Source organism: Triplophysa dalaica, chromosome 8 (genome assembly GCF_015846415.1).
Source record: "Triplophysa dalaica isolate WHDGS20190420 chromosome 8, ASM1584641v1, whole genome shotgun sequence".
NCBI lineage: Eukaryota > Metazoa > Chordata > Actinopteri > Cypriniformes > Nemacheilidae > Triplophysa > Triplophysa dalaica.
This window is the reverse complement of record NC_079549.1, coordinates 20,083,396-20,098,705: the sequence shown is the minus strand read 5'-3', so window position 1 is coordinate 20,098,705 and position 15,310 is coordinate 20,083,396. Positions and strand designations below refer to the sequence as shown.

The 15,310-nt window shown below is 36.0% G+C and overlaps 1 protein-coding gene across 3 annotated transcripts; it reads right to left on the bottom strand.

Moving 5' to 3' along the window:
* Window positions 1-1,110: 1,110 nt before the first annotated feature.
* On the bottom strand, window positions 1,111-14,751 carry stat4 (signal transducer and activator of transcription 4). 3 transcript variants are annotated; one of them, XM_056754803.1, is made up of 24 exons: window positions 14,363-14,748; window positions 13,151-13,285; window positions 12,870-13,005; window positions 10,161-10,259; window positions 9,680-9,772; window positions 9,209-9,287; window positions 8,746-8,831; window positions 8,411-8,562; window positions 7,406-7,564; window positions 6,595-6,687; window positions 6,408-6,467; window positions 6,075-6,095; window positions 5,785-5,875; window positions 4,966-5,007; window positions 4,573-4,656; window positions 4,275-4,373; window positions 3,480-3,615; window positions 3,303-3,355; window positions 3,124-3,218; window positions 2,806-2,942; window positions 2,283-2,474; window positions 2,046-2,091; window positions 1,853-1,955; window positions 1,111-1,497 (listed from the first exon to the last, which is right to left on the bottom strand). In XM_056754803.1, the coding sequence occupies exons 2-24, from the start codon at window positions 13,276-13,278 to the stop codon at window positions 1,483-1,485; spliced, it is 2,199 nt and encodes a 732-aa protein (XP_056610781.1). In that variant the 5' UTR covers window positions 13,279-13,285; window positions 14,363-14,748; the 3' UTR covers window positions 1,111-1,482. The 3 variants fall into 3 exon arrangements, with proteins under 3 accessions (XP_056610781.1, XP_056610780.1, XP_056610782.1); XM_056754802.1 differs by having other exon boundaries at window positions 4,966-5,010; window positions 14,363-14,745; XM_056754804.1 differs by lacking the exon at window positions 1,853-1,955 and having other exon boundaries at window positions 4,966-5,010; window positions 14,363-14,751.
* Window positions 14,752-15,310: the final 559 nt, after the last annotated feature.

Genomic DNA, 15,310 nt, shown 5'->3' with positions numbered 1-15,310 from the left:
CGTTCTTCTAAAAGCTGTCATTCTTGTAAAGGAGCAACAACAGTATTTTTATTACTCATACCCAGAACAAGAAAGTGTCATGTCCATTGCAGAACAATGATATATTAATGTGATGTTGTAACGGAGATGATATGATCGGACGCCACGGAATACCTTTCATGCGCTCTGCGGTGGAGGGGGAAAGTGAAACTGATGGAAGAGCCTCAAAGTAACCACGCGTTTTCCGAGAAAGCGATAGTATGGCAGAGAGAAACGAAACTTGGGACTACGTCAGTGCCTGAGATATTTACTAATACGGTATGGGATGTGTTTAGGAGAGCTGTTAGTTCTCCTTATCCTCTGTATATACAGCACGTAACACCTATATGGAAGAACATTATGCAACGACCAATTTTACACCCGTAAAAATACATACATTTTATACGTTCCATACAGCTCAATGCAAACGCACTATTTTCAAGCACATATATCGCATTACACAGATAGCACAATACATCTGGCTTACGTCTATTTGACGTCTGCATTTCAATCTGCAAGACATCTGGAATACATAGTTTGCTCATCTGCAATAGGTCTCAGAGACGTCTGTAATACGTCTGCTAAAGATCTGGAGATCTGCTGCATAAAAACATCTGCTAAACATCTTAGAAAGAGCACCTTTACATCCATTCTAAATCATACACATCTAACATAAACTCTGACAGCCGACATCTCCGAGACGTATTGCAGATGCGCAAACTATGTATTGTAGATGTCTTGCAGATGTAAATGCAGACGTCAAATAGACGTAAGCCAGATGTATGTGTGCTATAAGGGTAGTTAAAAGTGCCTTAAAAATTATTTGTAAGCATGTTTATTAAAATAATAGATATTGGACTGTGCTGAGCCGAAAGGCGTGTCTCCTTGCAGGGATGTGACTAAATTCCTTTCCCAAAATACTTTAAAACGTGTTGCTACTTGTTACGTCCACAAAAGAACTTAACAGGAATTTTTATTCAGTCACCATTTGTTACCACAGGATTACTGCTGCTATCATTCATAACGAGTAATCCGTCTGTTTTTAGCCATCAGTGGAGTAGTTGAAGGACAAAGACTTACCAACACTTACAGTTAATAAACGTCTCTTTTTATTTGTGTAAATCTTTATTTAAAAAATATATAATAGAGCATATCTGATATTTCTCATGTCAAATATGTACATACAGTAAGCTGTATTATAATGTGAAAGCAGAACTTTTGGGAGAACTGGACAAAATTATTTTACAGATGAGACTTTCAGCCATATGTACAGTTAATTGATTGTTACTAACTTGAATTATTCATCTGTGATACAGTTCTATATTAACAATATACAAAGATGTATTTTGACATATTCAAACGTCAGTTATAGTGGCACAGAGCCAGAGAAGAAACAGGAAAAGGTGTGGGCCAGCTTTTAAATCCAACTGATATCCTGGATCCAATCCAAACGTTGCTTTCTTTCTAGGGTGAACTCATCTGCAATGTAACAAGATAACCAAGTTATTAAGTTAGTTATTCTCGTTTATCTGAATAAAGACAATTTTCTGATAAAACCATCAATAATATTTACAGTGAGGTCCAAAAGTCTGAAGTCTTAAATCCCAAGATCACCCGTTCAGGGTAGAATTTTAATAAAACCCTCATGTGAAAATAGAGTTTCATTCGAATTCAATAAACTTTTGCATGACATCATGATTTGAGAAAGCTTCAACGATCATACTTTGTGCTTCAATGGAACCAATGAAATACAGGTTTACAGTATGGCCTCAGGCATTTGGACAAACACACAGATATAAATCAAACTTTCAATTATGATAAATTTTTTATTTACAGCGCTTTCAATCTCAAAAGGGCTGAGGTGCTGGCTCAGAATGTCAAACATTCCAGGAGACATTGGGGGTTCGGGAGAGGAGCATGCGTGTTGGACTGACCCACTGAGAAAAAGTACATTTATGACAAACAATCAGAATTACATCATTCAACATGCAACATTAAAAAGAAACAGAAAAAAGACGTATACTCACTCGATATGGGAAACAGGAACTAAGTGTGTTTGAATGTAAGGACAGACTGTAAAAAACAAATACAGGTCCCATTTAGAGATGGTTTATGCAATTATTTGAAGTCACTTGAATAAATGTTCTAAAGTTGCAAATTGAAAAAACATCAAACTCAGAAATTATCATTATAGCATTTAAGGGAACAAGATAAATCTATTCTGTTCATCCGAATAAACCAAATACAACTCAGAGACAGCGTACCTTTGTTTTTTTGGCTATTATAATGTTTGCTAAAAGCTTCATCCTTGGGGGTGTCAGGGTAAAGGTACTTCAGAGGGTTCTCTGGGACGACACCATCTGCGATGACCTTATAGTCCCGTATGATGTCAGCAATAGCTAAAGCGTTGAGGCGGTTTTTGGTGTACGGCTCTACGGAGATGAACTTTCGCTCTCCTGTAGGTACAGAACTTGCATTTAGGATTACTTAACAATAGGAGACAAAGGAGAAAGAAAAAAACAAGCATGAAAACTTTGGTTTATTTTGGAACAGCTCCATCTTGGAAATTCCCAAAGCAATTCCTGTTAGTTCAGGACATTGAGGGTATACTTCAAGATTCTTAACCAGAAGTTCCTTGACTCTCAACCTTGTGTGTCCCCGTGAAAAGATCATTTTAACCATTAAATAACTTTGCTAAGTTTCTACTGGTGTTATTCATATTCCACAACTGGACTTAAAGGACATCAGGTTTAAAAAAGATTATAACAATGATGCAGATAAACAAACCGTTTTCATCCTGTTCTACCCAGGTGAAGGTAATTCCTCCAAGGTGACTTTCACTAAAGCGCAGCAGAAAGGTACCAGGCTCCTTTTCCTTCAGCAAGGCACGTTCCGTCTCTTTACTTACAAACCCCATAATGTAACTGAGAAACAAGACACAACAGAATGCTTTGAGAACAGGAACCATAAACAGCTGCTCAAATGCTTTTTGAACCAACACTTTCAATCAATTGTTATAAAGTGCAGGACTGTAAGACAATAGATTTTTTCATGGGGTGTTTGCTGAAAACTCAAAATCTGTGACATGAACATAAGTTCACCAACCCATCAATCCAAACAGGAAGTAAATGTTTCTTGATGAGGTCCAGAATAGAGTCCAGCCACAGCCAAAAACTAAATGATTTGCCCAGGATGTTTTCCTTGAAGCCACAGAAAAAAACAGCCGTGTAAGATTAACATTGCTTTGCATTTCATGTTGTCAAATTTCAATTACTCAACATTACCTTCCAGAACTTGGACCAAGACACCTGACAGTCATTATAAGAAGCATGTTGACCTTGAGAAACAAATAAAATACAGTTTTGAGGGAGGTCATGCTTAATGAACAAAAAACGAGGGGGGTTTATCAGCATGTTGATGATACAATACAAAGGAAGACAGAAACGATGCTGATAACCTACCCAGAAGTTTATCCCCGAGCATGTTGAGTTGCTCCTTGTTGAGTCCTCTTCCAGCAAAACTTGAGAACTGCCAACTGAGAACCTCAGAGAGTTGACTCCAGCTCGCCCGTAACGGGTTACTGAAGAATCCAAGATTCTAAACGGGTCAGGATATAACTGTTAGGTCACTTTGACTAAGAAATACCTTTTGGGTTTTATGCACTAAAGTTAAAAGTTAAATTATTATACAATAGTGGCCAAAAGTGAGGTCTTCCTTAAATTTCAATGCTGATCCTTAGTTTATACTCCGAACACACCTATGCATGCTTGCAATTTTTGAATAAAGAGCAAAGATTTTTGTAAAAGCTGGACATAACTTAGTCCAGATTGTATATCGGCATGTGAGAAATCGCACATGTATATTTTAAATGCAGATGTTTTGTGTGATTCTTTACTTAAAGTGATAGTAAAATCAAGTAAAATTCTGTCACCACCCACTTGACATTTCAAACCTGTATGAGTTTTTTTCTGCGGAGCATGAAAGAAAATATTTTTTTAAAAAGTGGGTCACTGAACAACGGCGGTACCCATTCACTTGCATTGGTTTTGTGTCCATACAATAGAAATGAATAGGTATGGTAGCCAACGTTCTTCAAAAGAACTTCTTTTTGTTCTACAGAAGTATATTATGCAGGTTTGAAATGACAAGCGGGTGTGTAAACTATGACAGAATTTTATTTCGGAGGAAACTAACTCTTTAAAGCACTATACAATATATCAAGGGTAGACATCCATCCTTTTTGGCATCACACATACCTTTGGATCAGCGGTTAGCAGGTTGTACCACATGACAGAGGCCCAGCCCCCTGGGAGCTGACTGACGTTTGATATGACCACCAGTGGCAGGGAACAAGTCTACACAGAAACAAAATATACCTTTCACATTTCAAAATAATCGAACAGCTGTCCAAATGAATGTAAAGATGTAATATTATCTAAATGACAAATTGTCCCCATAAAATAGAAAATAATAAATATAAAGGGTTATTATTGTATAGAGAACTGTGACTTATTAAATAAAAAATGAAAACAACAAATAAAACCTTAAACATACCTCAAGATCAATATCCAGGCCCTGTAACATTAGCATGGCCTCAAAGTTGAGAGAATGTAACTCCTCTGTGACTGACAGGGGCCCCTAAAATATACACACAGTCATTGGTCCACTTCAACTTTAATGTGAAAATCAAGGCTGTGCTGTGTGAGCCTGCCCTCAAGTGGCAAGATGATACATTTGACAGGAAATGAACAGTAGATACATGAATAAATAGTAACCGGGCACATGACATTGTGTAAAACTAAAACATGTTGCTGCTTTAATTATTTAATTTATATCATTATTTTAATACAATATCTATATAATTCATATAAATGTATTATATTAATTGTTTTAAATATATCATGGTTATTCATACACATAGGCCACAACAAGATAATGTAGTCTTACCTCATTTCCTTTTCCTCCGGTGGGACACTTTCTCTCTTTCAACTGCTGCAGAACACAAATAGTTTAGAAAGTAGCTTGCTTCTCACGTTCGAGAATTCTGTCATTACTTATTTACCCTCATGTGATTTCTAACCTGTATGCTGTTTTTACATTACACACTCACACATACATGCATATTAAAAATAAATATTTATGTATGTATATTAAAATATGCAAATTTAATATTTATTTATTTACTTAGAAATATTTCGACATTTACAGGGTCACTGTAATCTCTTATGAAAATCACTTCATGATCACTTTTAAAGGGGTCATATGACACGGCTAAAATGAATATTATCATTTGTTTTAGATGTAATGCAATGTGTTTACACTATTTAAGGTTAAAAAATGCTGTATTTTCCATATATACTAGCATGTTTGTCCTACCCATGTAACAAAGATCATCACTCTGAAAAGCGAGATGTGCTATGATTGGCCAGCTAACCAGTGTGTAGTGATTGGTCGAATACTGCAAGCGTGTGATGGAAATGTAACCCGTCTTACCATATGTGAACCACAAGGTTTCAAAGTAATTGTATTGACAGATACGTTTCAGGCAGGTCTGGGTGAGCATTCGGCTTTAGATAAAAGTTTTGTTCCGACACTTAAAATTTTACGTGTCTAATACATGCATGGGCGACTTATAACACGCCATATGAGCCCTTTAAACTTCTCCTGTTTGTGTTATATGGTACCAATAAAAACATCTGATAACGACATCAGGATGTGCACAAGATAACTTTTTAACAATACTGCACTAGAATTCAGCATCCGTACCAAGTGTCTGAACTCGACAGAAAGGCAGCCAGTCGACTCCTCGACATCCATCACTTTGGTGTTGTTGGTGTGGATGAAGAACTGTCTATTCCTACAGGGAAGGATCAGTAATATATTTCAAACCGGTCTCATCCATCATATCATAATGGCTATATAGAATGTGTAGTTTATTCACTACAAATGTTTTTCTGGTGTAAGCCTCTCCCCTGCACGCCCCATACTCATATTGAGATGTGGCCTGAATAAACAACAGGAAGTTGCTTCTTCTGTTTGCGGTTGAGTGCACTTACACTTTGCCTGGTGGAAGGTCTCTGCACACACACACAAACAAACAGAGAAGAGAGTGAGGTCACATCGGGCAAAACCCACAGGTGAAAAACATTACTAAATGAAATGTGCATGTTAAAACAGTTCAGATATCAGATTTGAATTCTGTTAGTAGTTGGATTTCTCACACTAAAATATTGCATTCTGCTTTAATTAAAAAATTCAGAAACACGCCGACATGTTAGTAATTATATTGCGATTGTTTTTACATTATTCCCATCATGCCTCACAGGATGTAAATAAAAAACTAAACAGCATAACTGTATTAAATCCATCTGATGTATACATGAACTTACTTGTTAAAGGTTGTCTTGATTTTGAGTTGATAATCCACCTCAGGTAATTTAACCAGTAATCTGGAGAGGATAAAAACAATGTAATTAGATTGTAAATATTTGTGTTTTACCGAATGCAGTTGTTTTTAATGGCTCATGCATCAGACCTGTTTACATGAATTGTTTTGAGGTGGACTGTGGTTCGTACCTGACCTTGGTGGTGAACTGCACCTGGGTTTTAATGATAAGAGGTTTCTGAGGGTGTGTAGGCATGCATGGCTGCTTCTCTACCACAAAAGAACTGCAAACATGAGGAAGGAAGATAGGTAGATTTCACATGTTAGTTTGTACACCTTTGTGCTTTGTTCCTCGAAGTACTTGATAACAAAGCCAAACAAAAGATATCTTTTTTTATAGAGTAATGGATTTTAGCTTGACATATACAGTAGCAGACCTAAAATTATGGTACTTTTTTCTTGTATATAACAACCAATGTCAAAGTAATGGGTTCATTTCCAATTTAACACCTTGTGGTGTTTGGGGCTCTGCGGGACTCGTTTTGTATTGTTTACTTAACAAATGTTTTATTTATTGTTTTTCAACATAAAGGTCCAGTGTATGAAATTTAGCGGCATTTAGTGGTGAGGTGCGAATTGCAACCAATGACTCACTCCTCCGATCACCCCTCCTTTTCAAACCTAACCTTTTCTGCCAAAAGAGATAACGTATTTATGAAACGCACTCTCTAGATAAGTTTTTATCCAATAAGGGCTACTGTAGAAACAAAATGGCGAATTCCTGGCAAGGGGACCCGCGGTGTATGTAGATAGAAATAGCTCTTTCTGGGGTAATAAAAACATAACGCTTCATTATGTAAGGTCTTTATACACCTCTGAAGACATAGTTATGTATATTATATTGCTTTCCTGTCAATAGATCCTCCAACACACATTGGACCCTCTAAGTATTTAACTAGTCGCTGTTGAGTGGCAGTTGTGAATTCTGTTGAGATATTTCACCTTTTTATGAGATGATAGATTAAGTATTTGACTTGTTCTTCCATCTGGGGTCTTTGGAGTGGGATTGGATCGCCCTCATAAGTGACCTTCAGAATCAGTTCACCCAGTTTGTCAAGTTGTCTTTTAATCTGGAACAGACTCTGGGCTGTGAGTGTAAACCTGTAAAAGTAAAATCACACAAAATTAAGCTTGATCCAAACATACCAAGCAAGCAGTTACATAAACCAATATTGAAGCTAAAACTTAAAAATGTCCTAGAAACGACCCTAGCAACACCCTAGCACATGCCAAAAACACTAAACAACTGCCTAGCAAAGGCCCTGGTAATCTCAAGGTTGGACTACTGCAATGCTCTCCTTGCTGGTCTTCCTACAAAGGCTATCAAACCACTCCAGCTGGTTCAGAACGCAGCAGCACGCCTCGTCTTCCAACAGCCCAAAAAGGCTCATGTGACACCCCTTTTCATCTCTCTCCACTGGCTACCGGTTTAAGCCCGTATCAGATTCAAGTCACTAATGCTTGCCTGCAGGACTATCACTGGATCTGTACCGGCATATTTTTTTACACCCTCCAACACTCCTACACCCCATAAAGATCCCTGCGTTCAGCAAACCAGCGGCCTCTTGTACTACCTTCTTTAATCGCTTTCCTGCTCATTCTCCTTTACAACTCCATCCTGGTGGAACATTCTTCGTAACTCTTCGTAACTTCAACCACATCTCTTACAGCATTAAATAAACTACTAAATCTCTTCTGTGAAAAATGAGAAAAACACCAACCCTCTCTCCTTCTCTCAACGGGTGGTGATCTAGCATTTGATGAAATTATTAACTTTGTATAAGCACCTATTGTATTATTGCTCCTGTATGACATATCGCTTATTGCTCCCTGAACTCTCTGTAAGTAGCTTTGAATAAAAGCGTCTGCCAAATGACTAAATGTAAATGTACCAACCACCCAAAATATATTTTTCATAATAATATTATTTGCGTTTAAAAGTGATACCAGTTCTGGAGTTGGTCCAGTCCTACCAGAACCGGACCTCCGATGCAGGCAATCTGTTGCCTCCGTTTCCACTCCGTCAGTTCTGGATTAAGCTGTGAGGAAATCAGGCTTTCGATTTCCTTTATAACATCTGCAATCTTTGACAGAATCTCCTGTAAAGACAAAGGGTACAAAGACACGTCAAACACGTCAACATACATAATGAAGAGCAAAAAAAAACCAGACGTTCAGCAAAAACAGGAAGTAAAAGATATGGTAAAGACTCAAAGAAACGGCTTGAGTGCATCTGTGTGTAACCGTCAGACAGGGTGTGGTAGGACTATAGAAACACATACTTTTCTTTTGAAATCCAGACGGTTCAGTATCTCCTGAAGTGTAGTGACTTCCTGTTTCATGGCCATAGAGTTCCTCTCAGTTGTATCTGAAAGATTTCTGAGTGACTTTATTTGCATACTTAAAACTACATCTCAAACGTTATATCTCTCAGACTATCATATCACCAATCTGTACACTCTTAAAAATAAAGGTTCTTCACGATGCCATCGAATAACTTTTTTTGTATAAATTGTTCCAGAACATCCGAAGAACCTTTCTGGTTCCCAAAAGGGTTCTTAGTGGCAAAAAAAGGTTCTTCAGATTATAAAAAGGTAAGAAAGAGATGGTTCTTTAAAGAACCTTTCACTGAATGGTTCTTTGTTCTTCTATGGAATCGCTGTGAAGAACCTTTTAAGCACCTTTAGGGTGAAGGTCTGATTTTGATACACATGCGAAGAAATTGTAGTCTAAAGTTAAACCCACCTCGAAGTTGGAGCGTCTTGTAGCGAAAATCAAAATCGTCCTGCATGTCTTCAAGATACTTCACTGCCTGGTCTAGCATCTAAGAAAAGCATGCAAAAAGGACATAATCTTTACTTCGATTTTCCCACATTTTTTGCAAGAATTGTGATATGAATAGCACAAATGGAAATGATGTTGTAAATCCCAAATAAATCAAAACTGTGTTATATTTTAGCATCTTCAGTGTATTCATCCTTTGAGTAGAATGATTTTTTTGCAATTTTATAAACCAGCATCGTCTTGAGATTTTAGACTCTTATTGACAGCTGTTTCTTCATTATTTGGTTTAAGTCATTCATTTTTTTTTAATTCTATGCATTTTAAAAATATATAAAATAAATATGTTGACACAAGATCATTAAAAATAATTCAGTTATTACAGCGTATGTAGGCTAAATCTCTGTGATGATGAATACAGTGGTCATGAATTACCTGAACGCTGCTTTTTATCACTGCAACTTTGTTGTCAAGGACTTTCTGCTTTTCCATGACCGCTGAGCTTTGCATTGACTTCTCCAGAGGACCCTGTCATTAATAAAATAAAAAATGCTTCTAATGTACCCTAGGATTAGAGAATATATAACAAATTTGTGGGAGTCTATTTAGTTTAAATCTTGATTTAGAATGAAACATTTATTTAAAAAACTTTTTTGCATGAAATGAACAAGAAACACAATCTTAACTCAATTTATTTATTTTGAGTGACATTGACCTCTTGTACAGAAAATCATTACTTGGATAACATGGAGTGAAATTAAAAATAAAGTATTATACTAAATTAAAGAATTGTCCCTGGTGGTTCAGACTTTTAGACCACAATGGTATAACATTGTGGGCTCTTAAGGTTAACAACAGTAGCACAGAGTCGTTTGTGGTTTTTGCAGGTTGTTTGTTACGTCTGTCTTTGCGGTACCTGTTCCTGCATGCTGGCCGTGGATAAGATCCGTCTCTCTTCCCTCAGAGAGGTACAGATGACAGCGGACATGTGGAGAGGGGTTGCCTTGTATTTCATCTGGAAATGCGGTACAAGAAGTCATGTATTAAGAAATTGTGTGGATGTCTGTTTAGCTATAAATTTTCAGCAAAATGAGGAAAACACATGAGTTTGGATGGGCTGTTGTTCTGCAATGACTCCAATTTGGGTTGTGCAATGTTCAATAAATATATTCACCACAAAAAAAAGCTGACTACAAACAACATCATTGAATTTTTCCTTATATCTGATATGTAGAACTGAAAGACAAAAAATAAAGATTATACCTAAAATGCCCTAAATACATAACTTTCAACCAATGTTCTTGCAACTCATCAATATTACAGGAATCATGATTCATGAATGTGGCATTGCAAGAAATGACGCGATCCAAAATTGAAAGTAAAAACAACGTCTTTTGGAGTGATTGAAGACTATGATTTCATTTATGAAGTTAAGATTCTCCTATTTCAAAAAGTCCATCTCAAATAACCCCAAGAATCCCTTAAATGCTCATTACAACACCATTCAAGTAATATGATAACAGGACAACCATTTTGGCCTGGGTTTCAGAAGTATATTTCTTTTCATTTCCTTTATAGACATTGTTCAAGAAAGAACCTACAATACCAAAATATATCACATTACATTTTATAATCCATGGGATTCAAGATATAGTTTACCCAAAAATGACGATGAAAGGATTGCATAGTTGATTTAGATTATATTTAGAGTCAATTAGTGTATCATTTGCAATCCTTTCAGCTCACGAATAGGGCGAAAAAACCTGGAAGGCCTGTTCTACCTCCCAATCGTTCCATGTTAAAGGAGATCACAAACATACATGCAAGTTTTAATTCAATGTATGCGAAAATCGGCCAGACACCATGTGGGTGTTATGTTTTTTAGTCTCAGACTTTGATGACAACATTTACAGAGAATGCTGACACAAGCGGAAAGTTGGTTCAAAACAAAACAAAAAATAATGTTGTAGCCGCCCTACATATAGAAACATTCTAAACTGTTTTTTTGTGTGTTTCCCCAAGCAGTGTTCATCTTTTTTTGGTTGGTGAGTTGGCAACACCAACTCCAGACAGATGTGCAATTTGGTTTTCCCAAGAGAAAACCCTGACATTTACTTTTAGTCTGTATATAGGCCTACTGAGAAATCCCCACAGCCAACACTCATTCAAAAAAAAACCTTTTTTTATAAAAGCCTTAACATCTGTTGACTAATATGTAAAAACATTTTGCTAAATGTGATGTTTTGTAAGTTCATCTAGGATCTTCTTTAAGAAACTTTATTGGCACTTCTAACACAATAGTTAGTATAGTATAGGACAGTAGGGTAGATTTTGCTCATTGCCCACAGACCTTCTTCTGGTAAATTTTCAACCTTTCTAAATGTGGTAAACGTTGGGTTTAGCCGAGGGACATAACCTCAGTTCTAAATATAACAAAGCATTTTTATCCGGAAAATGATGGTCATGAAAGCTCCAGCAGAGAGGAAATGGTATCCTATTGGATAAAAACGAAAAATGCCGTGTTCATCAACAGAATTTATGACACGACTGCATAATCTTCCGGAAAAACAAGTCTCAGATTCCCTAGGAATTCCCTGAATCTTAATGCAGGTTCCTGGGTCCCCTTACATTGAATTCGCCATAGTGTTTCTACAAACTGCTCTACGGAGTGCGTTTCGTAAATATATGTTATCTCCTTCGGCAAAGAAAAGGAAACGCGACAACATTGCATTTCTGTGTCAGCCTCCGTAGTGCTTCGAGTGGGGGGATGGAGTGAACCATTGGATGCAATGTTCATCCTCACCGCTAGATGTCGCTAAATTTCATACACTGGACCTTTAAATAACTTTAAATAATAATTGTTGTATTGCATCGGTTTTGCATTATGTGTATGGTTCCAATTTGGAATAGGAATCGAAACAAAAAGGAATAGGAATCGGATGCGTGAGATTAAAATTTGGATTTCTCTTATCCATTCCTGTGTGCGTATTTTCATATTTTAAGATCGGCTTATATCTTAATAAAAGCACTTATAAAAATTGAAAATACTTTTTACTATAGTAAGCATAGTTTAACTATAATATTTGCATTAAAAAGCACATGAACCACAAATTAACCATAGTTTCATTATAGTAAATTCAGTTTAACCATGATGTAGTTAAACTATGGGAATAAAATTTGTAATAAATCAGGAACAACATAGTCCTATATGTATATATACACAAAACGGTGCTAATAAATAAATATATTTTTTGCAAAAAAAGTCAATAGGCAGTCTAAATGACCATACAGGTTGATATCTAAACTTTTTACTTCAACTGACGAATCGAAACTGGGAATCGATAAGAATCGAAATCGATATGTAGAATAAGAATTGGAATCTGAATCGATCAAATTAAAACAATTCCCAACACTAATTATGTGACATAAAACCCCAGCATCCATTTGTGTATTTGTTAAATAAACAGACATATGTCATAAACACACAAAACACTCAAACAAGGTGGCGTAACTTATGCTTTCATTCTGTAGGAAACATTGAGAGTGCAGGCTGCCATGGCTTTAAATTTGTGTAAATTTCATGTTAAAGGGGCGTATTTTAAGAACAGCATGGTTCGTATCTTACTTGTATCTGATGAAATATTCTTTTTAGATTGTGTCTGTGAAGAAAGTTCTGTTCCTGAGAACATTGCCTCTCCAGCTGAATAAGGAAATTGTTGAAGAGGACTGTAGCCATGGATTCATGATTTGAGGCTGTTTCCCTGAGAAGACAAAAATATGTACTGCATTTAGTATCATAAATATTATACAATTTAATAGAATATTTGATGGTAGATCTTTTGCCATGTTATCTTCATTTCTATTATAATACTGACGGTAACTAAAAAATGCAAAATAGCCACACACCAGTCTTGATTTTCAATCCAGGTGGCCATCACCTGTCTCAACTCCATCGGAAAGTTATCATCGTAAAAATAATCCACCTGTTCGAGAAACTTGATATCCAGCTGTTGAATTTGTTTCCATTGACTCATAGTGATCCTAGTGAAAAATATTGAGATTAAACTTTATTTATAATTGATTTAAGTTAATTTACTCAAAAAAGTTGTGGGAAGTAAATTTGCCTTAAGGATAGTTCACCCAAAAATAACAATTCCGTCATCATTTACACACCCTCAGGTTGTTTCAAACCTATGGTAAGTTTTTCGATCCGTCAAACACAAAGACATGTATTTGTAGGAATATTAGCAATTTTCAGGAAAATATTTTTTTTATATTTTGGTCTTCTGTTGAACAAGAGGCGCACAACAGGCAGTGGTCTAGCTTTTGTTGAAACCAAAAACTTTGTATCGGCACAAATTGTATTATTGCTGCTGTATGACACATCGCTTATCGCTCCCTAAACTCTTTGTAAGTCACTTTAGATAAAAGCATCTGCTAAATGACTAATGTAATGATAATGTAAATCAACACAAAGTGAGATTTTCTGAAGAATTTAGTAACACAAACGGTTCTGGGCACCTTTGACTACCATTTAATTTTTCTATGGCAGTCAGTTATGTCATAGAATTGAGAATTGCTAACATTTATTTCATATATCATATATCAAAATGTATTTAAATAAGGTATATACTTTTTTATAATCATTCTTTCAAATATCTTTCTTTCTTAATTTATACAGGTATGAAATGCCATGAGAGTGAGCAAAAATTTCAATTTTCGGGTGAAGTAAGTACATCCCACTAGTTGTTTTTTCAGTGCATAGATCATATCATATCATTTGAGCTACCATATCAAACCACTAAAAACCAAACAGTCAGTTAATCATATGTCACGTCATGATGCATTAAAGGTCAACATTAAACGGTGCATTCATTATACTTTTATAATCATCATTGTTGAACCTCAAAATTATAGGAACTGAATCATGCTTCTATCACAATAAAAGTACAGTAACCATATGTTTTGGCATATTTTTAATCATTACTACTTTACTAAAAATAACCCATTTTGTAAAATCCGTGCTTAATTTTCATAGAAGTTATTCTATGCTGTTTCGATTTGTAATTCGCATTAAGCCGACACTTGAAAGCTTTAAATATACATCACACTGCTTACCTGTTTGCTTTAAACCGTGCTCTGTTACAGAAAAGTCTTGTCCGTATACCTCGATCCGGTAATAAGTGAGAGTATATTTACATCAATAGTTCTTAGAAGTCTTGAAATGAGTTTCCGTTCATTGATGAACGGAAAGCATTAATGTCACATGTGCATCCAGTGACTCTTAAAGACTGAGCAGGTGGGTTCTTCAAGGAAATGTAGAGAACTTCACGAACACGGAAACATATTGGTAGAAAAAACACAAGGGGAAGTCCCGACACGATACCCCACCTTGGCTTTAGTTCTTACGAACAACAACGTTCTTACATTCCGTAGCTTTGTAATGAAGTAATTGTGTGTATTAAAAATAACTTAATGGCATTCAGGTTAATGCCTTTATTTGCTGTATTTTCTTCTGTATTGATCGCTTGTTTGCTTTCGTTACACTATGTGTCTCAAGAACCACAGTGTAAGAGTAGATCAATTACATCTTAAAATGAAGTTCAAATATACAAACAAATGTACATTGCAAACACTATAACAAACCAAAGGTGCCCGTGCACACATTCTAATTTAAGTGGGTGTTGCTAGCAAGATATTATGAAGAAAGATCGGAGCACAAGTTTGAGTGAACTCCACCCTTCTGTTTCAGAAACAAACTTTTTAAATTAAAGTGACATCAAATGTCACAATAAATGATGTGAACGTTTTCAAAATAGCTAACAAAATGTCCGACACGGTTTAAATTGTGAAAAGTCAACGCTAAGCGGCAAATAAACATAATGAATGATCAATAATACATGTTTATCTTTCGCTTGTTCCTTCGTTATTTTAGTTTAACAACACTTTCCAATGAGACAGAAATATAAATTCCACCAGGGGGCGCACGGTGCTCAGAAAACCGAATCCATTCATGTCTTAGGAAGTGCTGTCTTAGCTACTAAATTGTCAAAGATTGGTAACAAG

Bases quoted from the DNA above. Each gene is read 5' to 3' on its own strand.
- stat4 (XM_056754802.1), bottom strand. From the start codon at position 13,278: ATGAGTCAATGGAAACAAATTCAACAGCTGGATATCAAGTTTCTCGAA. The intron at 9,773-10,160 runs GTACCGCAAAGA...TATTAATGACAG, and splicing joins CGGCCAGCATGCAGGAACAG to GGTCCTCTGGAGAAGTCAAT. The intron at 8,563-8,745 runs GTATGTGTTTCT...TTGTCTTTACAG, and splicing joins GTCTGGATTTCAAAAGAAAA to GAGATTCTGTCAAAGATTGC.